This window comes from Papilio xuthus, unplaced genomic scaffold, assembly GCF_000836235.2.
Source record: "Papilio xuthus unplaced genomic scaffold, Pxut_1.1 DF824655.1, whole genome shotgun sequence".
NCBI lineage: Eukaryota > Metazoa > Arthropoda > Insecta > Lepidoptera > Papilionidae > Papilio > Papilio xuthus.
The window spans coordinates 430,566-453,818 of NW_013533994.1; the positions used below are offsets into that span (position 1 = coordinate 430,566).

The 23,253-nt window shown below is 37.9% G+C and overlaps 3 protein-coding genes across 4 annotated transcripts; 2 read left to right on the forward strand and 1 right to left on the reverse strand.

Annotated features, from left to right (window-relative positions):
• The first annotated feature begins 5,096 nt into the window (after positions 1 to 5,096).
• Megf8 (multiple EGF like domains 8) lies at positions 5,097 to 17,572 on the forward strand. The gene is made up of 22 exons (XM_013325798.1): positions 5,097 to 5,563; positions 5,638 to 5,829; positions 5,911 to 6,140; positions 6,855 to 7,046; positions 7,121 to 7,220; positions 7,311 to 7,750; positions 7,891 to 8,055; positions 8,186 to 8,322; positions 8,392 to 8,625; positions 8,699 to 8,835; positions 9,105 to 9,330; positions 9,420 to 9,958; positions 10,057 to 12,784; positions 12,856 to 13,290; positions 13,366 to 13,530; positions 13,600 to 14,171; positions 14,263 to 14,523; positions 14,601 to 14,887; positions 15,015 to 15,262; positions 15,355 to 16,010; positions 16,088 to 16,263; positions 16,416 to 17,572. Exons 1-22 carry the CDS (start codon positions 5,393 to 5,395, stop codon positions 16,522 to 16,524), a joined length of 8,400 nt encoding a protein of 2,799 aa, XP_013181252.1. The 5' UTR covers positions 5,097 to 5,392; the 3' UTR covers positions 16,525 to 17,572.
• Positions 17,573 to 19,891: 2,319 nt separating this feature from the next.
• Positions 19,892 to 20,940, reverse strand: LOC106127667 (enhancer of yellow 2 transcription factor-like). Its single transcript, NM_001311994.1, is given in 2 exon segments — positions 19,892 to 20,443; positions 20,849 to 20,940. Coding segments are annotated over 2 exon segments (279 nt in total). The 5' UTR covers positions 20,908 to 20,940; the 3' UTR covers positions 19,892 to 20,223.
• Positions 20,941 to 21,060: 120 nt separating this feature from the next.
• On the forward strand, positions 21,061 to 23,251 carry ninaA (neither inactivation nor afterpotential A). 2 transcript variants are annotated; one of them, XM_013325838.1, is made up of 6 exons: positions 21,061 to 21,382; positions 21,871 to 22,075; positions 22,149 to 22,268; positions 22,423 to 22,505; positions 22,611 to 22,753; positions 23,131 to 23,251. In XM_013325838.1, the coding sequence occupies exons 1-6, from the start codon at positions 21,263 to 21,265 to the stop codon at positions 23,225 to 23,227; spliced, it is 768 nt and encodes a 255-aa protein (XP_013181292.1). In that variant the 5' UTR covers positions 21,061 to 21,262; the 3' UTR covers positions 23,228 to 23,251. The 2 variants fall into 2 exon arrangements, with proteins under 2 accessions (XP_013181292.1, XP_013181293.1); XM_013325839.1 differs by lacking the exon at positions 21,061 to 21,382 and adding an exon at positions 21,654 to 21,793.
• The last annotated feature ends 2 nt before the right edge of the window (positions 23,252 to 23,253 follow it).

Here is a 23,253-nt window from a genome sequence, read left to right on the forward strand (position 1 = left end):
ATTCTTTCGTTTAGAAATAACCTGTCACAAACAAATTTTTGAGTTCTTTTGAATTAAGATAATAACGTCACTTCAATAGAATAAAATTGAATGAATTTGTGACAAAATTTTAATACAGTCATTTTGACTTGAGACGTTTTAGTCCTCTGGATAATGAAATAATATATTTTGAGAGCAACGTATCTGTTGTCTATAAATATGTAAGAGTTGTGAAATGGCAAGTATATCGATATATTTTAATTGTATTATTTTTAGTATGTTATATGTTATAGGATTGAATAAAAAATTTGGAGAAGTGCGAAAACATCAAATACCTCGAATGATCGCTCTTATGTAAACAAAGAAAATACGTTTTAATATTGATTGCAAATGTTATTTTATTTTGTTTATCATAAAGGTAATGATTTATTATTGATAATATTTCATTATATTAACAACATATATCGTATGGTATTAAAAACAATGCAGAACATTAAAAATAAATCAAAAAATTAAAAAAGTTTATCTTTCGTTCCTAACATTGTTATTGTTTTTGATATCGATTGTGATCCCAGCCCTAGTGGTCATACGTTTTGTATAATGTGGACGCGACAAATCAAGCCGCGCGCTTTGCCGCCCGGGGCGGCCCCGTATCGACAGACAGCTGATTTATCGCGGAGTCGCACTATCGCTCCCTGGACCGTCTTATTTAGGACCCTACTAAACACCACCCCTGGTATAAACTATGACAATAATGTCATGCATTAATGAGGTTAATTTTAAGTGACATGACATCATAACACTCGTAGTACCAGTGTATCTGCTTAGGACTATAGGTATACCTAAATTAAATTGTTTAGTTGTTATGTACAAGAATTTAAGACAAATCGATAACATAAGCTTAAGCATTCATACGAGTTAAATTGGTTTATGAAAGTAAAAGTTTATATTAAGTATAAATATAAAATAGCAGCAGCAGTCTCAAAGAATTAGTTTAGCTGTACAGAGGGGGAACGCTGCCAGTATCTTCGGGACCTTGCCTAAAGGGACTCCTTTTAATAACATATTTTAGTGAATTATTCGTTTTTTTTAAATTTTATTTTATATCATAGATTTAAGACTTTAAATAGCAGTGCTTGTCTTTAAGCCGACTTAAACGATATATTTAAAAAGGTGGTATTAATATGAATATGCGTGAAATTTGTGAGGGCGTACATCGTTGTTTTTCTAAACTGGGTCACTTGGCGCTATTAAATTTAGTCCATCTTTGCAGAGGACGCATAATCGGCTGTTAACGGCCGGTGACCGTGGTAAATCTCTAGTAATCCGGACCAGAACAAATATAGTTGAGAGGAAGATAAGGTGGGTCCGGCGTGGCGTGGCGGCCACACGGCGCTAATGTGCCATTTGTATGATGATGTCCCCGGCCGGCCGCCGAGTGCCCGCTCCCCAGGGCACCTCGATAAACGACCTCCAAATGTTCTACGCCTATCCTTAAATAAACAAAACTGTCATTTTTATTCCACCGTAGTACATTTTCAAATATTTAAATCGTTTCAGAGATAGGTAACAAACAGTAGTTGACATTAAAGTAACTTCGAATTAAACTTATTTAAAATAGAAAGTCGAAAAGCGTCGGTGGCTGAGGGTTTAAGCACTTAACTTGTAATCTGTAGTTCCTAGGTTCGAAATTCATCATGTACCAATGTGTTTTTCAATTTTAGATTTACATTTAACAACGTTGTTATGTGAAAGAAATCTTCTTGATGCAACTTGCACATATCTGTAAAGAAATTCAAAGATATGTGTGAAGTCAACCAACCCGCACTGGGTCAGAGTGATTGGCCTAGTCACCCCTAATAACCTAGAGTGACCTGATGATGAAAATGAAAATAACACAATTTAGTCTAAATTTTGCGAAGCGAATTTTTTTCTATTACCATTAGAAGCGGAAGTGTTATAGAATATTCAAATATCGAATCAAACAGTATAAAACACGCGGACAGTGTAAACAACGAGCGTAATATGTGATGTTTGTGCTAAAAAAAGGATGGTCAGTTTAATTTACATGGTAAGCGCTCGGTTAGAATGGACCGTCACGCGCGCCCGACGACCGCACTGCCCAAGTTATCAACTACGCCATCATACATCATATTTTATAAAACAAAATTAAAAAAAAACCGACTTAAAAAAACATTCTCAAACAAAATGCACTAAAAAGTAACAAAATAATGTCATGATCTCAAAACTAAGGAAGTTCTCTTTCTTGTAATATGTATATTTTGTACAATTATTATTTCGGAGTATTTGGCAAGGTTTAAAAAAGTAAAAAAAAAAAGTGATACTTTTTAATTTTTCAAAAAATGGGACCAAATGACGCCCGATACCTTTCGAAAAAAGAGTTTTATCAAAATCAGCCAACCAGGAGCAGAGTAAAACATACAGACGAATAAATAGCTTCCACCTCTTTAAAGTCCGTAAAGAAACGCTACGGAAAGATCCGTTAAACGCAATGAAGAACCATTCATAGATGTTAAAACAACTTATACGATATTATAAATAGGTAATTATTATAGTAATTGGTTTATAAGAGAACAATTTTAACACAGTTACTTATCTTTGTTTAGTTTGATATTAGTTGATTTTGCAAGAAATAATAAGCAACAATAAATAGAATTTTAAACATTAACATCGTTAGAGGTTTGCAGTGGTAATGGCGGATGAGTCGACACGTTTGCGCGTCATTAGCGGTTATCACTTCATTCCAGATGAAAAATCTTCAACAGCCCTCAGCGTCTCTCACGTGCGCTCTAATGATTTATTAATTTTTACCTCCATAAATATGCTGCCTGTATCATAAGCCAGGATCATCATCAACTTAAAGTTCAACCTATTCTATTACCCATTGGGTACGGCGCAGCGAGGAGGATAATACGTATATGTCATATTAATTTTAATTTTTGTTAACCGACTTTAAAATTAAAAGAAAAAAAAGAGAATTGTCTTAAAAAAACATTCTCGAACAAATTATTTGTATGCCTAACTGTCTAAGCATTAACTGTAAGCAGGATATCTATTCGTCGTACGGTGGACATAGCTGTTAGGGATTCTTAATTTAAGTTCCTGCCGAAATTAAAAAAAAAGTACAAACCTATACTCTTCTCTATGTTGTATTTGGTATCTTTGTTTTACCTAATAATTTCGTTGAAGTACATCGCAGTGTATATTTCTATTTTTCCGTCTGATAATGTAATTTGTTTGAAATAAAGGCTCGGTGCGTGCCCGCCGCCGCCGCCCGCGCCCCGCCCCACCGCACTGGAGTGCGACTGCCGACTCAGCAGCCCGCGCGATCGATACTCATCTCAGCCTGCCTACTAAACGTTCTTTTGTTCTTGTAAATTAAAGCCTTCCCTTTTTTACAATATAACCTTGCATGTTATCCGTCCTAATATTTAACTAAAACTACATCTTATTTACAATTCAACTGCGATTCCTACAAATCCAAGCACTCGTTCGTACCTCGACGCTGCGTTGTTAAAGGAATAATATAAGTTTCGTCTATTTTCTTAATAGTCCCTTATTTAAAACTTAAAACATAATTCGAGTAAAAATCAGTGTGTTCGCACCCTAACATTGTATTAGAATACGCACAACAATCTACCCTACTACCACACAGAACAAAATGTATGTAAGTTCAGTAACGTTCTGTACCTTAACTCTACATCAATATTTAAGTGACTTCGAAATAAATTAATAACTTATTTTTCTAGTTAGTCCTATTATATAATAAGACATAATATTGTACAAATTGGGCGTCGTTGAACACCTCGGTGTTCCCGCTGCTCGTTTGCCCCTTCTGTTATAAAAAAATGGTACACTAAAGTAAAAAAAATATATATTTGTGATGTAAACTTAAAATAAACTCTGCAGTGTAAGATAAACATTCCACGTTTAATGGCACTAAGTGATACGATTAAACATAAAACTGTAAAAAAAAATATCGTTAACTATAAAAAGTGTGACGCTTGGATACTTGAATATTAAAAAGAACGTACTTGTAGATATTCTTGAAAGAACGAGCGACATCCTTTAAACAACAGGGTACTTATCCAGACAATAAACTCATTAATTAATCATGCGGAGCGACGCAGTCTCTAGTGTATGAAAGAGTGATCGACTTAATGTGATAAACAAGATTTGGTAATTTTATTGCGTACTATTAAAATACGTTTTTTAATTATATAATCATAAATGAATTGTCTAATTGGATTTATTTTGTTTTGATCTATAGATCTCCAAACAGCCCCGGTACTTTTAACGTGAAGGTTTACTTTTAATACGAATAAAACACAAAGAATTGCTAGTCAAACATTCAACACACTAGAATAGTGCAATAATAACTGAAGTGGCCAGACTTTGTTGTTGTTTGCAAATTATGAGTACCCTAAGTTTTCGATTTTTTTTTTGTTAAAAAATGATAAATATTAATAGTTATATTAAGTATGATGGAATGGTATGTAGGACAGAATAGTTAATTTCTATTATATGTCTCCATCAGTACTACTGCGTTACAAGGAAATTGAAAACTATAAAATAGATGCAATAATAAGTTTTAAAATCACAAATATATTTATTTTGCAATTTACACTTGATCATTGAATTGTGAAAATATTCATGCGAATCAAATGTTAATTTTAGCTAGTTTGTAAAAGAAACGACTTTTGGCTTGGGAATATCTTTTCCGGCGACTTCAAAGCGGACTGGTGGCGGACGCTTTAGATTGTCAAATGTTTAAGCCCGGTGTTACGTGATTTCTAATCTCATCGATTTGTCTTTATTTGTTAGATTAATATTGGAGGCATCGCAAATATTGTATAATATTAATTAATATAAACCTTTATCGCCATAACCACGAAGGTAGGCAAAAGTTATTAAAATCTACTCATAGTGATGGAATATAATATTAAATTATTTTTATAGTATTCATTATTATAGAAATACATTATTTAACACAGTTAACAATATTTTGAAATAAATTGTACCGAAAGCCTTATTATCAAATGTCTTTGTTTGTAAAATATAGATAAAAAATTAAATAAGTCACCAAATGTCAAAATACTGTGATGGATCTGATTGTTTGTATGTAAGAAAAACTCGTTAGAAAGTACGACTAGACCACAATTAATAACAATTTAAATACCTTTCTCTCAAAAGTATTATCATTCAAGAAATAGTAAAGTATATTATAACATTAGGGTCTTAGGACAATATTCACCTTTTAAAGTTGTTAGCCTTGAAGTAGATGTCATCTAAATGAGTGTTGTTTATTTTACATTTTAGTGATATTAGTCGTAATTTCACGATTATATGGCTCTGATGTTTGACTTATGTTTTGTGACAATTTGGAAGAGGCATGTTTTATCCACGTATCGGGGAGAAAAGTGCAAGTTCAGTAGTGGTCATCTGGATCTATCTTACCGTGTGGTGCGCTGCGTCCATAGCACCTTGCGACAAGACACGCAGGGTGTTCACCGAGCCCAGCGGAGTTATCACGGACGGCCCAACGACCTCTAACTACACACAAGTCGGTTTTTATGCTAATAAATGTTTTACCTTGTAAAGCAAACCAAATTAATACTGAATATTTTTCTTTCATAGGATTCACATTGCGAATGGCTCATAAAAGCAGCAAATAAAAGCCAATACATAACACTGAGCTTTATTCGTATGGGAACAGAATGTTCTTACGACTATGTCTTTGTATATGATGGTGATTCTTTTGATGCGCCTTTATTAGGAAGTTTCAGTGGTAAAACCGAACCACAAAATGTCACTGCTTCTAGTGGATATGTGAGTATTACTTTGTTTTTATTTAGTAAACCTAAAACAGATAAATTTGAAGACTTATAATCATTTTTTATCATGTTACAGATGTTAATACTCCTATACAGTGATACAAACTATGTATTGGATGGTTTCCGAGCAACATATGCAATTCACAACTGTCCGAATAATTGTACTGGGAGAGGACTTTGTGTTTCACATAAATGCTTTTGTGTAGTGGGTGTGTGGGGCGGGCCAGATTGTAGTGTGGAACTATGTCCAAATGGATGTTCAGGCAATGGCCAGTGTAAAGGAGATGGCTGTCAATGCAAAAAAGGGTATGTTTTATCAGTGTTCTCTTTTTTTATTTCTTTTTGACATTGAAAAATGTGTGAGAAAAAGTGTGTTGATACGGTACAATGAACAAACTGACTGACAACAAAAACCTCTTAATGTAACAATACTAAGTATTTATTAGAGAAAAATATGATGTTGATCTTAAATTAAGTAGACATTGTTATCTGTTTTGAGTAATGATTGATCAGACAATAAAATTGAAGGTTTATTTAAGTTATGGTACAAAGCAGGAATAAGTGACAACTGTTATAAATATGTAAACACCTAAAACAATCAGACATATATTCATGCATCTTTTACTCCATTTGTTGTTCTATTAATCTAAAGTTATGACTGGCTACCCTATAGTATGACTAAATATTTTATTATGAATAAACAAATTTTACACAGTATAACATTTAATTGTGGGTTTTGACTGTACATACACTTGTAACATTCAGTCAAACCACTTAAGCATGTAAGCAACCGCAATATTTGTCTCGCTTAGAGAGGTTTCTCTCAAGCCCACATGCCTCGCCTGTGGAGGTAGATGGTTGGGATTAGACATTGATATGTTTGTAGAGGCTTCTCTATTGTATTGTAGTCTCTGTTTTGTCAAAGAGATAAACAGAGATGATATTATAATATGTATTAATATAATTGTGAATACAGTGGAGTTCTACAATGAGAGTATTTAAAACATGTTTTTATTGTAGTTATTCAGGAGAATCATGTTCTTTGAAGAAGAATGACAAGGAAGGCAACAGTTGGCATTGGCTTTCGCACACTGAAAGTGGTATGACAAAGAGAGCTGCCCACACTGCTGTTTATGTAAACCACACAGACTCTCTATATGTCTTCGGAGGATATGATCTGAATAGAGTTTTAGGCTTACTGGAAATTTATAAGTATGTATCATTTTTACCTTTATTTGCACATGTTATGTGATATATGCAGTACTAAGACTTATATGCTTTTTCAGATTTTCTACTAGTCAATGGTATAATGAAAACGGAAGTGTTTTACGACGGTACCCAACAACAGAAGAAAATGATAAATCATTATTGACACTATTTACTAAAGTATGTATTTCTCAACCTTTTAATTAAAACAAGCTCAAATTTTCTTTTTTAATATATTATGCATCATTTAATAATTATATTTTGTTACAGGGCAATATTGATGGCAGCTGGCAAATAGGAAATAGGAGTTCCTTGTTTAATTTACTCTTAGCATCTTTTTCTCACCATGACAAGACTACATTACCTCTTATGTACACACCTACACCTTATTCAGAGAGTTACCTGCAATTTACTGACAGACCTGAGTTCCTTTCCTCCGGTATTAAGACCAATATATCCAAGCCTGAACCAAGGTATGGTCATGCAGCTTGCTCGTTTTGGACGGGATTCATTCTCTATGGAGGGAAATTATCAGATGGCAGCTTATCATCAGAGCTATGGTATTATGATGCGGTTTATAATTCCTGGACATTGAGAGCTGTAAATTCCACATTCACACCACCTGGACTGACTCGACATACTTTGACCGCTGTGAACGATGAATTGTATTTATTTGGTGGCAGTACTGTGGATGGAGAATTTTCATCAAGGTAAATTATATTTAAAAATATAATTACATTTGAATTATTCAAAAATGTACTTTTTATATGAGTAAAATAAAAAATTAAAAAGATTATAACTGTATAGTGGGTTTACATACAAAATCTTCATTTCTCTTTTGTTATTTCAGTTTATATAAAATTAAGCTTGGTGATGTGAGCAGTGAGTCGTGGGAGAAGGTCCAAGTGCGCGGCGGCAAGGAGCTGGACGTGAGAGTTGTGTCTCACACAGCGGTATATCATGCACATTCTAATTCTCTCTTGGTGTATGGAGGTGTAGTGGCCAGTGTTGCAAGGTATGTACTAAATTTGTACATGGAATTTCTATCAGATCAATTTCCTACTGTTAATTGAACTAATATTACAACTTTGTGTTTTCAACCGACTCATCTGTATGTTTTTCTAATAAGGTGTTATTCTTTTAAGGTTTTCAAAATTATCGGATCGTATGTTTGCTTTTGACTTGGATTATAAACATTGGAGTGAAATACATTATCCTAGAGCCCATCTTCGTGATACATATGTGCCTAGAGAGAGAGCCTTTCATACAGCAACTATTATTGGTATGAAAATTACTTTTCATTTTAATCAGAGAATAGTAGTTCTTTTGCTAATAAAATATTATATTTTAGGTAATTACTTAGTAGTTTTTGGCGGATACTCTCATAGGCATAACCGAGAAGAAATTTGTTATGATGGTCAGATGTATTTATACCATCTGGGTTGTCATTCCTGGATACCTTTAGATGTTTTGGGAAAAACTCGAAAAATATATCCGAAGAAGCAAGGAGTTTTTGCTCATGCTGCTGCTTTGAAACCTCCTTCGACTTTACTTATAGTTGGCGGATATCATGGAAATGTTAACGGTTAGTATTGAAATTTGTATTGAGATTTTTTTTTAATTAATTTAATGTTTATTTATTATGAATTTATTTTTAGGTGATCTATTAGCATATGTAGTACCCAGTTGGCATGCGGGAATTACAAATAAAGATCCAGAATCGGCGTGTCCAAAACATCGCAGTCAACCAGAGTGTCTCGCAGACCCGGAGTGCGGCTGGTGTTCTGCTGACGATGTGAGTTTTTATTAAAAACAATTATGACTTAAGGACAAGTTTAATATTTTGTCTTCCAAAATACTTTATTCTAAATTATTACCTCCTTTAGTTTTTTTTAAATAATTTTAAATTTACGATTTGTTAAGAAATGTATTCACTATGAATTAATTTATATGACTAAGCATTTAAATTGTGACGTAAACAAGTAACAAGGTTATCGATTGCACGCAATAATACATTTAATAGCTTATGCTAATTATAAACATTTCAATGACTTTGTTTTGTAGATCTGTTACGGGAGGACAATTGGATCGAATTGTACAACAAATTTGCAATCTATTAGATGCGGCGGCATTTGCCCGGCTCTGGGCGATTGTCACTCCTGTCTGATACACGGCCCACCGCTGGACAAGTTGAACACTACTCGAAAGCCTTTGCCGTCTGTTAGCACCAAGTTAGGCCTATACCAGTGCAGCTGGTGTGTGCAAAATGCACGCTGCCATCACAAAGACGGTAATTTTATATATATTTACTTACTGCAAACAGTAAAAATGTTTATAAAAGCAAATAACTAAAAAGACTACCTTGCTGTGTCCTTTTAGATAACTACGGAGTTTGTGGTGAAGATACGCCATCAGAAAATCCCGGATGGTGGGGAAACACCGGTACCGAAGTGACGACCCCGGAAGAATGTAAAATACTGGACAAAAGACCGGGATTGACGTTCCTGAGGTATCAACAGCCGGCGGATTGGAACCATCCCGACGGAGTATCTGTTGTGAACGCCACCACTGTGGACTGGGGCACCGGAGGCGGCAGCAATCACATCTTCGTCGGGTCCAGCGAGGCGCGCCTCCGGGGATGGCTACATATACCGCAGTACTGGAACGGCACGGGGGAAACTTTACACATTTGTGCCGGTCATTCCAATATCTCGCTCAATCTAGGCGACAATCCCGTTTCAGTCGCCAATTTAACAGCGCAGCCCTCCGCGTGCTCCCTTGTCCACTGGCCGGCGCTGTTCCCCGGCCGCCTGTCTGTGGATATGCACGCCAACGATTCCTTACACACGGGCTTGTATCCCTCACACCATCATTCCAAAATGGAACTTCTTCACAATAAATCTCAAGAAAATGCCAAGGTATTTTGTTCAATTTGTTTATAGATTACAAAAAAAAGAATCGACTCTTATGATTCACAATTAGAAACTCTGATATACACGTATTTTTATTGTTCCAGGTGTTTACTTTCGAATTTTTAGAACCTTACTCGAACGGTCAATGTTCCAATTATGATAATTGCTTACTCTGCCTCTCCGATGCTGCGTGTGGATGGTGTGAAGTTACGAACCGCTGCGAAGCTAGAAACACCGACGAGAAAACGACCTGTTCGTCCGAAGGCGAGTGGAGATATCTGACGTTGCAGCCGGCGGCCTGTCCAAACTGCTCCAACTATATAAGCTGCGAGAGGTGCGTCTCGGGGAACTACTGCGAGTGGTGGGCGGACGAGGCGCGGTGCTCGCGGCGGGGCCGAGCCAGCGGTGCGATAGTGGAGGCGAACGAGTGCCCGGCGCCATGTCGCATGCGTCTCGACTGCGAGCACTGCCTGGACGAGCGCGGCCGCTGCGTCTGGTGCGAGGCGACCCGACAGTGCTTCAGCTTCAGCGTTTACACCAGCGAATATCAATTCGGCCTGTGTCGGGAGTGGCTCGACCGAGCCTCCACGCCGTCCGCCGACGACACCGCTCGCAAGTCCGGTCAGTGCAAGTCGTGTCAAGCGCACACTCAGTGCGCCACTTGCTTGCGCAGTATGGGGTGCGGGTGGTGTCACTCTTTTGAAAATCCTATCAACGGTATTTGCACGGAGGGCGATTTCACTCGTTCCCACATGGATTGCGCTTCTCTGTTAAATGTGACATCGACGGACGCGGGGTGGGCGTACGCGCAGTGCCCCGACGTGGACGAGTGCGGCCTCGGCCTTCACGACTGCCACGAGCACGCCATCTGTAACAACACGCACGGCTCCTACACTTGTAAATGTAAGCAAGGCTACATCGGCGACGGTAAAAAAAGTTGTATGCGAACCTGTTACAATAATTGCGTGCACGGCTATTGCGGCGGCGCTCCGCAGTACAAATGTCATTGCGACCTCGGATGGACCGGCGCCGATTGTTCCATTAACTGCGGATGTCACAATCATTCCACCTGTAAGACCGGAGTGGGCCGTTGCGACGAATGTAAGGACTGGACGGAGGGCGAGTTTTGTGAATCCTGCAAACCGGGCAGCCACGGTAACGCGACCACCGGACAAGGCTGTCGCAGGTGCGACTGCAACGATCACGGAGACGAATCTCGCGGCGTTTGCGACTACGCAACGGGAGAATGCATCTGTAAAGACAACACCGAAGGTCAAAACTGCGAGCGTTGCAAAGCCAAATTTTATGGCGATCCTCGGCACGGTGGCAAATGCTATTACCAATGTGAACCGAGAGGAATGTTAAATGCGACGCAGACTGAAGGTATCGGCTCATTTATGACGGATCCCGACGTTAAATCACTGGGCCCGTCGAAAGAGTGTCTATGGATTATATCTGCCAGTAACATCAAAGACGCCACGATTCAGTTTAGAATTAACTCCTCCCATTTCGATGTGCCCTGTGATGAAAACGCGGTTTATGTTTACGACGGGCTCGGCGGCGTTCCAGATTTGAACAATAATCAACAGAGTCAATTGTTAGGAGTGTTTTGCAATGGAGCGTCTTCGGGAGTAGTGGAGGCTCGAAGTGGGAACTTAACCGTGCATTATAAACAAGGTCAGCCGGAGCAAGGTTTTGAAGGAGTATATGAGGTACTGGCCTGCGACGACTACTGCTCGTGGCCCAGAGTGTGCAACAAGAGACATTGCGTTTGCCGCGACGGTTACGGAGGTCCTAACTGCGACATTGAAATTTGTCGCAACAACTGTAGCGAGACTATTAAGGCTGGCGTGTGCGATACCAGCTATGGACGATGTCTCTGCAACGAAGGATTTGGAGGAGATGATTGTTCAGTTAAACTAGATAAAACGCAACTCGTCTTTACGGAGCTCTTTAACTCTGAATTTCTGTCCGATAGTCTAGATCACCTGAGAAAGACGTTACCCAGATTCGGTCACAGTTTGGTTGCCGATAGACGAGGTTTGTGGATGTTCGGTGGATATTCACTATCACATGGCCCTTTGAATGATATTAGATTTTTCGATACCAAAAACAATACTTGGATGCAGGTAACCGTTGAAGCGACACCGGATGCAAAAATGCCCGAGCGCCGATACTTCCATGCGGCTGAAATTTATCACTCCAAGCAAAACATTTATATCTATGGAGGTTTGAGTTTACAAGAAAAAAGTGGGGAAAATAAAATTCTTGATGACTTTTGGCAGTTCAGCTTGAAAGACCAGAGATGGAGCAATATCAAATCCAAAAATGAAAAGCCACCGGCTCTAGCTGGACACACGTTGACATTGCAGAAGTATCAAGATTACGAAAGTCTAGTTCTCATCGGGGGCTTCTCGATGAATGAAGGATTTATGTCAGAAATCTGGGAATTTGATCTCGATAATGAAAAATGGATAAAACTTCGGTGTACAGGTTCGATTCCGTCTGGAGTCATTGGACATAGCACTGTTTACCACGCTCCGTCGCAAAGTCTTTACGTCTTCGGTGGAATATTGTACGTTTACAATGGCACTATGGTCTCCGATAAATTATTCTCATTCCATTACCCCACAAAAACTTGGAGTGAGCTACCTAGCTTCTTGAATATACATAATGCGTTCGAATCATTACCGCTTGCGACCTATTTACATTCCGCCGTCACCACAAACGACTATATGATTGTATTTGGGGGCAGGACTGAACCAGAGAATAGGTCCAACGCTCTCATAGCCTACGTGTACGAATGTAACCAATGGGTCAGACTTGTAAAAGGTATGTTAATCTTCATTATAACTTTGTTATTCTGTTGAATTTAAGTGTATTCAATTTGTTATTTTGTACAGGTGTAAGTATAGTGGATCACCCGCCGCCGCGCACCATAGCGCATGCGATGGCAATAGATGTCGAAACTGATAGCGAAGGTTACATCTACATAATCGGCGGTTGGACAGGAAGCGCCAACTGCCAAGTGACGCGGATATCTCTGCCCGAAGATCTGTGCTCTCTGTGGAGCTCGAACAAGTTGGAATGTAGAAGTCACATGGGCTGCAGTTTCTGTAGCACTAGCAATTACACGAAATGTTACTCCGTCAAGAAACCCGGCTGCGAGGGTAGTGATAGAGTTTCCACGAATTCAGGCGCAGCTTGTGACTTTGAACTGATTTCGAGTCGTTCGTGTGAGAACTTCACAACGTGCACATCTTGTCTCGCCGCGTGGCCGCTGTATCCGGAGGAGAAACCCGCCTGCAGGTGGTGCGAGTCCTGCGCGGCTGCTGTCGGTTAGTAAAACTTCTCTTAAATATTTTATATGATGCAGATTTGTTACTGGCTTTGTTAATTGTATTATTTTTTAGGCGAATGTGTACCAACTGATGAATCTTGTACAAGTATCAAATGTAATGCGGGAACCACTTACATCAGTGACGTAGACCAATGTCCGGAACTTAGGTGTCTGGCATCAGATTGTGATAAATGCGTATCCAACCAGTGCACCTGGACACGGTACGCCAGTAGATCAGGTAATATACGATATGATGTATCATAACCGTACTTTCGTCGTACAAAGTAATAAAAATATAATTTTGCAGGTCAAGCAACAAAAATTGTGGAAGATAACTCTGAACTCTTTAATTGGACGTGTGCGTTAATCGACGAACCCGGCCGCGCCAGTCTCAGGCCGAGGACGAAAGAGGAGTGTCCTAGCCGCTGCAACCAATTCACGGATTGTCAATCGTGTCTCAGCTCCGACGGGGCTGAGGGTGGATTCTCAGAATGTCACTGGGCTTCATACCTGGGGACTTGCATATCTCCTGCATATCAACCGATTATATGCGCGGGTGGTGTTTGTGGACTGGTCCTGACGAAGGCGGATAAGAACAAGTGTCCGGCGCCGTGTGGAACCTTCGAGCAGTGTTCGGAGTGCTTGCGTCACTCGCACTGCGGCTGGTGCGCGCTGGAGGACGCCAACGGCGAGGGCGTGTGCTCCGAGGGCTCGATCGAGTCCCCGCTCGACTACACGACGCGCACCACCTGCGCCGCCGTCTACGCCACTCTCAACCAGAGCAACAACACCAATGAAACGTTCTCCTGGCACTACACTAGATGTCCTCCCGAGAACGAATGTGAGAACAACCATCATCAATGTAAAGCCGAGTCTGAGGTGAGTTTTACATCGTAGTTACAGAAAAAGTGTAATTAAAACAGCAATGAAAGTTTTATAATAAGTATATTATATTATTTGTCATTTGCAGGTTTGCGTGGACTTGCCGGAGGGGTACGAGTGCGCGTGCGGTGCGGGCTACAAGCGTGCGAGCGGCGCGGCGGGCGGCGGGTGCGCGGCGGTGTGCACGCAGGGCTGCGTGCGCGGTGCTTGCGTGCAGCCCAACGACTGCCGCTGCGACTTCGGCTACGTGGGCGCCAACTGCACCATACAGTGCCAGTGCAACGGACACTCGCACTGCGAGGGTCCCGATAAACTTGACAAGTGCATCGAGTGCCACAACAACACAATGGTAAAATCATTGATTTCTATTATCTGTCAATACTTTTGTATGGTTATGTATGGCATATCAATAATGTTTCCTTCCAGGGCAATCAATGTGAGATCTGCAAGCCGAACTTCGTGGGCGACCCGACGGACAACGGTCAGTGCATACCGTGCTCGGTGTACTGTCACGGGCACACCACCGTGTGCACCAGCGACGTGTCGGACGTGGCGCTGACGTCACGCGACCCGCCCCCCGACGACGAGTACTACCGCGAGGGCTCGAAGGCGCGTTGCGTGCGCTGCGCCAACAACACCGACGGCCTCCGGTGCGAGCGCTGCATTGAGGGGTACTTCAGGGGCTCCGAGGACTTCCGCGATCCATGTCGACCGTGAGTTTATTCAAACTTTACTGTTATCATTTTATAAAATGAATATGTAATGTGTAACTTTTACAAAGATGCATTAAATTTAAAATGATATTACAGCATAATAAAAATAATAATTTTGTTTGTGCAGTTGCGAGTGCCACGGTCACGGCGACACGTGCGACCCCGTGACCGGGGAGAAGTGCAACTGCGGCAACAACACGGAGAGCGACGCCTCGTGCCAGGCGGCAGGCGCCAGCAAGAACACGGCGCAGGAGTGCTGGCGCTACCAGTGCGTCAAGTGCCGCGACCTCTATATGGGCGACCCGCGTAACGGACACCAGTGCTACAAGACCATCAACATCGAGAACAAGCTATGCTTCGATGGAAAGTCTATCGGTTCGTTAATAAATAGATCGAATCTGCTAGTTCCCACTTTTAACTTGCTATTCGGCTCTAAGATTTTCATTATAAACTATTTTTGGTTCCAGATGAATGCAAAATAAAGCCACGTCCCCTTTACCCCGGTCAGACTGTCTTCGTGGCCGTCAATCCGAGATATATGAATGTGGACATACGAGTAATAGTCGACGTGACGCAAGGCGCCGTCGACCTGTACTTGAGTCCCAACGACAGCTCCTTCGTGGTGTCGGTGAATTCGACGACCGGCGCGCACGCGGTCGAGTTGGACCCCACCTACTACAAGCACGACCAGTTCCGAAAGATACCGTCCCTCGACGACCCGGCGCCGGACAGCCAGCACTTCACCTGGTACTACGACAAGACGGAGATATCGCTCGCAGACTACACGGCCACCGACCTGGCTACGTACGTCACAGTCGACAAGAGGAACGTATTGCTTCGCGTCCGCAACCTGCGCAACCGCCTCGTGCTCACTCTGCCGGAGAAAGTGCACGACCTCTCCCACACCAAGTTCTACATAATAATCCACGCGCGGCACGTGGAGGACGGCGCCGCCAGCTTCGGCATTACATTCTTCCGCCAGGACCAGCTGCACATCGACCTATTCGTTTTCTTCTCGGTGTTCTTCTCTTGCTTCTTCCTATTCCTGGCCGCCTGCGTTGTGGCCTGGAAGGCGAAACAAGCTGCCGATGTACGTAGAGCTAGGAGACGACACGTCGTAGAAGTGTGTATTACTTTTGTTTATTAAGATGTGTTTGTGAAGCGGTATGATGCAGATTATACCATCTTGTAACATCCTAGATGCTGCACATGGCGAAGCGGCCGTTCGCGGTGGTGCGCGTGGTGCTGAGCGGCGGCATGTCGGGGGCCGTGGGCGGTGCGGGCGGGGCGCGGCGGCGGCGTGCGCTGGACCTGCGCCCAGCCGCCATCGAGCCCACCAGCGACGCACGCGCAGCCGTCACCACAGTGCTCGTCAGGTACCCTAACAATACACTGACTCGCTTTCACCTCTATCAATAGATAAAAAAGGAAAAGTGTGAAAAATAAAAAGAAAATACCTATATACTTCATGAGACATTTTAACTTTAGAGGTACAAAATATTAATATATGAATTGTTGACTGATGTAGGTTGCCTGGCGGGGCGAGGGCGCCGGTGAGGATGGCGCTGGCCTCGGCGTTGGTGCTGGTGTCGCGCAACCCAGCGCAGCGTCCGCGTGCGCGCCGCCCTCTCACATAATCTGACTAATCTGACGTGTGCTGATTTATTCTGACGTATGCATATCTATGCGTTGTAGTTAAGGCCAAATCGTTCTAGCTCAATTCTCATAAAACGACACATTGTTTCATCGGTACAGTAGACAAGTAACATTGAATTATTTTGATATTGCGCAGCTACATATAGATCGCCAATATTCATATCTGTGGTAATATATACAGTATGATCTATTTTAATATATGACAACTAATCTAATAACCTTGATTTAATTTGTAGGTGTAATAAGTTTTCAATTATATATCTCCAGTCTATGAAACGAACAGAAAAGTAAAGATGAAAATTTTCCTTTCACTTCTCGGTATCAGATTTTTGATAATTTTATTTTTATTATCATTTGGCATCTAGTTCTTTCTCTTTGAATCTTGCTTGATTTTATGCAGCTTTACTATTTAATTCCTAAGTGATATAAATATTACAACATTCTGTTTACATATTTATTTCTTCGCACAAAATGTACAAAAGTAAGAACTTTGGAATGTCTTGTTGGTGCAATATTTTACTATAGAAAATAGATGTAAATTTGATGAGTCACTGCAGCTTTATATACATAATTTTTCCAAATATATTGTCCGTTCCATAAAATAAAATATATCTTAGGTAATGTTGTTATTTATATTGTAGGCCAAAGCAAGTTTATTTGGATAATAATATTCCTTTGCGAATTGTGTCGACTGGTTCTTTGAGAATTAGCATGGTTTTGTTGACGACGGATTTTTCGTTTCGCAAAAAAAAAGCCAAAGGAATCGAAATTTTTTGTAACAGAAAGTGACGTGGGTTGTGAATAGCCAATAGTCGCTGTAACTGTTGTGTTATTTATTCCAAAATTTTATTATACATTGTTGATATAATGATTATATTACGACTTGTTATTCATATGAATCTTTTTATTTACATAAAAGTAATTCTGTTTAATTGCGGCAACGCAAAAAACAAGAGTTATTAGTTTATCAATGAATCTCTATATGACTGTATTTTGTTTTTTCTTTTAATTATTTTACATGATATCTATAATGTCTGGTTTTAGAAAAATATAATATGTAACATTGTGCACCAAATATCTATTAGCAATAGACAATTTTTTTTTTGTAGAATTTTTTTTTGTCAGTTCAAAATTTTTTGTCCTCCAGTGACTAAACTAAGCACAATTGCTATTTTTTTTATTTCTTATTCTCTAACACGTTTCTATGAGCACTATAAATATTGATCTGACATAGTTTTGTAAGCTAATCTCTCTATGGCATTTTGTAATATCTTTTTTTTAAATATATTATGTCTTTCATAATTTCTCCTTTATATATTGATTGTTTGTTAAAATATGTATTCGTTAAGTTGTATTTTAAGATAATTTTGGTATCTGATAATTTTAGTATATTAATTGTTAAGGATAAAGCACATTTTATATCGGTTTTCTCTTTAATATAGACAATGTTCGCAATTTAAAATTTAATTTTTGGTTTGTGTGATAATAAAGAAATTAAAAAAAAAAACAATTCCCAACAGATTTATCGAATAAATGTAGGGTTGGAAAGTACATTAATTGAATTATTATTCATTTATAAAAACATTACTAACCGTGGATTTCTGAAACCAAAACCGATTAAAACATATTGTTATCTCTGTTTTGTCAAAGATAATGACAGGGATGGCGATATTATTTAATATTGTTCTCAGAAACCAGCTGTAAAAAATGTATTTGTAAAATACAAGTTATTTGACTATCATTATTTATTTATGTTATTAGTATTTTTTCTTTTCATATGACAAATTGAATCACACAAACCAATTCATACATTCATTGGTAATTGCTCAACAGAAATCAAACAGTATTGTATGGCAATGATCCATACTATGTGCATGGGTTTATTTAAGTGAAGTACATAGGTTTTAAGTTTTAACAGTTTATTTGTAAAAGTGTACTGATATAAATAAAAAAAAACTTTACTATGTGATCAAATTATACATGAAAGGTATAAAAAGTCCATGATACATTCCATTTGTATATCTTTGTACATATAAGCATATAGTAGGTCAAAGCATTGGAAAGCTTTAAGGATGTTATACTAAGAAAAAAAAATTGCTCATAATTTCTTTTGAAAGCCCTCGATTTTTAAATTTAGAAATGCATTTATTTATTGTGAGTAGAAAAATCGTAAATATTCCTTTAATTTTATAGCTAGTTGAATTGGCAAATGTATATTTTGTGATTGTTGTTCCTGTCTCCGGTGCAGCTGGGTTAATCAAAATTAATTTAAGTAGTCTGATTTGTTGATCGTTATAAAATATATTGTAATAAACATAACTAATATATTTGTCATACATTGTGTCTTGTTAAGGAAACTTTTTGCCAAAATATACCCAATTTGTTTATGATGGTTTGTGTTAAATACATATATGTATAACAGTGTAGATATGTATAAATATGAATGTATATTAAGTGATCAGAACAAAATTTCTATGTCCGGATAGATATTTCTAATGCATAATATTTGCTCAAAATTTTTTTTGGATTTCACTAAGTTTTTTATTTAGACTGTGTCATATTACGTTGGCTCTAATATGTCACTAAAAAAAATATCAAGAAATAAACTTATATATTTTAATGAGCACAATTCTAAATGTTTCAATCATACCAGATTTGTCACTATAATTATAGGTTATCACTGTTAGTAACCTATAAAAAGATTTCAAGATTTTTTTCTTTTAAAAAGTTTTTATCTATGTCGCCAGTGATAAATTGGTGGTAAACGTGATGATGGTAAAAAAAGTCATAATATGCATTATTTCTTGTAATATTAATTATTCCCTTTAAATAGGTATATAAATAACATCAAAAAACTTATGTCTATCCATTCCCTTTTTGCAGTTCAAAATCCTTTCATGTACCTTTTCCGAATTCCATTGTGTCATAGGTAAAAAATAAAAACTTACACTGATTTAGAAATACCCACGTTGTCATGCATAATATCTTTGACAGATTCTTGAACTGTTGTAACCATAATTTAATTGCTTATCTTTTCTAGAAAATTCTTAGATACAATATAAAGTAAATTAGAATGATGGGTGTTTCTATAGAAGTGGAGCTCTGGTAAATAATTGATGTAAGTAGCTTGATATACATATAATTAGATTTTAATAATATTTATAGTAGTTTCAATAAATATATGAGACATGTAATGTAGTAATGTGAACATTCACAATGTGACTCCATGACAAATTGTGTTTGGTCATGACAGTCAGATAATGGGATCTAAGACAGTATTATGTCTATTTAAGCAATATGTATTCCTTGGTTACTTTATCTGTAAATGTTTATTAATAAAATATACTGTTGATTGTAAAATGTTTTATTTTTATACTAACAATTAACTTATTTTAAACAAAAGTAATTACAGTGTTTTATTTTAATATATTCAATGTCACTATGATTTTTATGCACCAAAATAACATGCAGGATGAGTAGGTGGCACTGAACATGCTTATTACATAAATCTGGCTTCACACCTTCAGTTTTAACTAAACAGTTGATATGTTCAGCTGAATGTATGTGTGTCAACATTGTTAGATAAACTGTGCAGTTGTCAATGATGCCTACACTGAACAGTTGAACTGTTTAGTTAAAACTGAAGCAGTGTAGCTAGTATTAATAGAACAGAGCAATTACTAGTCCTTTGGTGTTAAGAGATGTGTTTTAATTTTTTGTAATAATTCCTTCTTTACAGTGTCCGGGACTAGAGCTCTTGCTCGTGGGGTTACTCTTGAGACAAGTGTGTCGAAGTTTACATTGCCTCCTTCATTTTCTTTAACTGCCTCACGGCACAACATTCTAACTTGGTCTCGCCATCCGCATTCTATTAATCTTCGCATTAGTAAATCTTTAAATCTGTTAAACGATAAACAAAAAATATCAGAAACTTAAATATCTCCAATTTTTTTAATTAAACTTCAATTGATTCAACCTTCTCAATCTTTTGATTTTCAGTTTCTTCATTATTAATAATTGTATCTTATTATATATATTAGTATACAAATCACAAACACAAAAACACAGTATTTGTGATTGAGTCAAGAATGTTCTAGATAAATAATTGTAAAAGAATTTAATATTATTTACAAATTTGTAGTTCTTTTTCTAAGATGCGTATTATAGTGTCACAAAATTATAACTGTGCATTGCTTGAAAGGTGTTATTATTTTATATAAATTTTTTCGTGATCTTTTATTATACAATAAAACTGTTCTTGATACGTTAAAGTATACATTTGTAACACTATAATATATTACATACCTTTCACGGTCACCAGTAAGAATTAAACGCTGGTGCGCAATAGTATTATTTACAGTCATTGTTAATTAAATTTCCAACTTTTAATAAAATAATGTTTTGTCAATAAATACAAAATTGTTGACTTAATAAAACCATAGACTTAAATTGACATCTAAGTCTGACATAACCTTTTGGTTGTCTTTGGTTTTTGCAGATGAAAGTTCTAGGGATTCGGATTCGGTCAGAATAATATGGTATCGAATACTCGATGTCTAATTTAACTCGAATACGATAGATTTGGATATCGAGTTAAATCATGACAGGGTAGAATAAAATAAAGAATGAATTTTTGGCAAAAAGTAATAATAATTTGGTAGTTAATTCAATCTCTGAAGCTCGGATAAAACATAACATTTTAAGCTCAAAAACGATTAAATGTCTTGCACCAATCAGCGCATAGAGGGTACATCATCAGGTCAGCATCTCTCTCGCGTATTACCGTATACCTCGGCTTCCAAACTTCTCTGGCAGACGGCCGCAGCACGCCACATCAAGGTACTAAGTCATTTTCCCATGTCCTTAGTTCTTAGGTTAGGGGTTTTTCGCTACGGGTTGCGGGCCTCGAACCCGAATTGAATGGGGTATTGGCAAACTTTCATAATTATGAAATTCCATGAACTTAACTAATGATTAATATATGTGTTATAACTAGATTACATTCCAGTCTGAATTCTATAGAAGAAAAAAGTAGGGTTTACTTAGATATACGACGTTGATAGGGCTTCATCGTAATTTGAGCGTTTTATTTAATTACCTGCTAGCAGTAGTCCAGTTCACTTTTAGTGTTTTACTTCATACAATGTACAATTCTTTTTACGCGTATTAATCTGTATTTTAAAAATGTGTATAAAGATTATCACCAACGTTCTTATTCTTATTTCTATAGCACAGTTTCTCGTAGTTGATGTGGGTTTTAGAAATGTTTTTTGTCAAATTAAAAAATAACAATTAATATTTAATACAATTATCAATTTCTGTTTTAGGCCCGACAATTTAGAGTGACTGACCAAATTTATTTGGATATAGAACGCGAAGATAAAACAATTGGGAGGATAGTTATAGGATTATTTGGTGACTTAGCGCCTCGTGCAGTTAAAAATTTTAAAGTGCTCGCTACAAAGGGTATCAAAGGAAAATCTTATAAGGGCACACGATTTAACCGAATTATTAAAAGATTTATGATACAAGGTGTTTTTTATTATTTTATAGCTATTAATATTGAAAGTAGCATCGTGTATGACAAAAATGAGTTTTGTTTTAGGAGGAGACGTGGTAAATGACGATGGCTCTGGATCGATTAGTATTTACGGTGAGACATTCGATGACGAAAATTTAGATACGCAGCATACTGTTGCCGGTTTCGTGTCCATGGCTAACAGAGGTAAGCCATATTTGCAATATTACGCGTCTCTTTTTTTAAAAATAAACTTATTTGTCTTCATTTCGTTAACGTACGTAAAGTTAAAAAATATATTTTTCTTTTTACTTAATGGCTTTCGTAGATTCAATATCACTAAAAAGATTTTTCTGTTCAGGAAAGAATACTAATGGATGTCAATTTATAATAACGGCAACTGGTACACCGTGGCTGGATGGATTACACACTGTTATAGGAAAGGTATGCGAGTTTTTAAGCAAATTATTCCTTCTTAGATGACGAAAATCTAATGTCGTTCTATTTCAGCTATACTTATGCTGCTGTATACTCTGTGCTTTGTTATAGGTGGTGGAAGGTCAGAACTTAGTGCACGTGGTGGAGCACACGCCCACTGACGGCGACGACCGGCCCATACAGCACGTCTACATTGCCGACAGCGGCCTCGTGCCCACGCCACAGCCGTATTATATATCCGATGATCCTTATGAGTAAGTTGACGTTATTATAGTTTCATATTTAGTCAGTTTGCAAGTCTTACTGATAACAATTACTTCTTACTAATATTAAAAATGTGAATGTTTAGCTGGATGGATGCATGGATGATTGTTTGAAGGTATCACAAGAACGGCTGAACGGATCACAATGAAATTTGGCATACATATAGGACACAGCTTCGGAGAATAAATAGGCTACTTGTTAAGTTTTTTTTTATTTCCGCGCGGACGGAATCGCGGGCGACCGCTAATAATATAGGATGCAATAAAATTAATTTTTATTTTTAATTTAATGCTTATTTTAATAATGCACTCAGTCCATCTTTCATGCCTATTGTTTTTTTTTCTTTTATTATTCTTTTTGTTTCCAGTTTGTGGGCTTGGATCAAAGCTTCTGCGGTACCTTTGAGCATGTCGTTTTCAATCCTGGGATTTTTCCATTGGATGATAAAGAAAATGGAAATTTAAACCGAATACAAAATTAAAAAAATAAA

Excerpts from the sequence above, each read along its gene's own strand:
- Megf8 (XM_013325798.1), top strand. The coding sequence starts at position 5,393 with ATGTTTTATCCACGTATCGGGGAGAAAAGTGCAAGTTCAGTAGTGGTC. Across the intron at positions 6,141-6,854 it reads GGCTGTCAATGCAAAAAAGG|TTATTCAGGAGAATCATGTT; the intron begins GTATGTTTTATC and ends TTTTTATTGTAG. Across the intron at positions 14,888-15,014 it reads TTCCGCGATCCATGTCGACC|TTGCGAGTGCCACGGTCACG; the intron begins GTGAGTTTATTC and ends TTGTTTGTGCAG.
- ninaA (XM_013325838.1), top strand. The coding sequence starts at position 21,263 with ATGTCTTGCACCAATCAGCGCATAGAGGGTACATCATCAGGTCAGCAT. Across the intron at positions 22,269-22,422 it reads CGTGTCCATGGCTAACAGAG|GAAAGAATACTAATGGATGT; the intron begins GTAAGCCATATT and ends TTTTCTGTTCAG. Across the intron at positions 22,506-22,610 it reads TACACACTGTTATAGGAAAG|GTGGTGGAAGGTCAGAACTT; the intron begins GTATGCGAGTTT and ends GCTTTGTTATAG.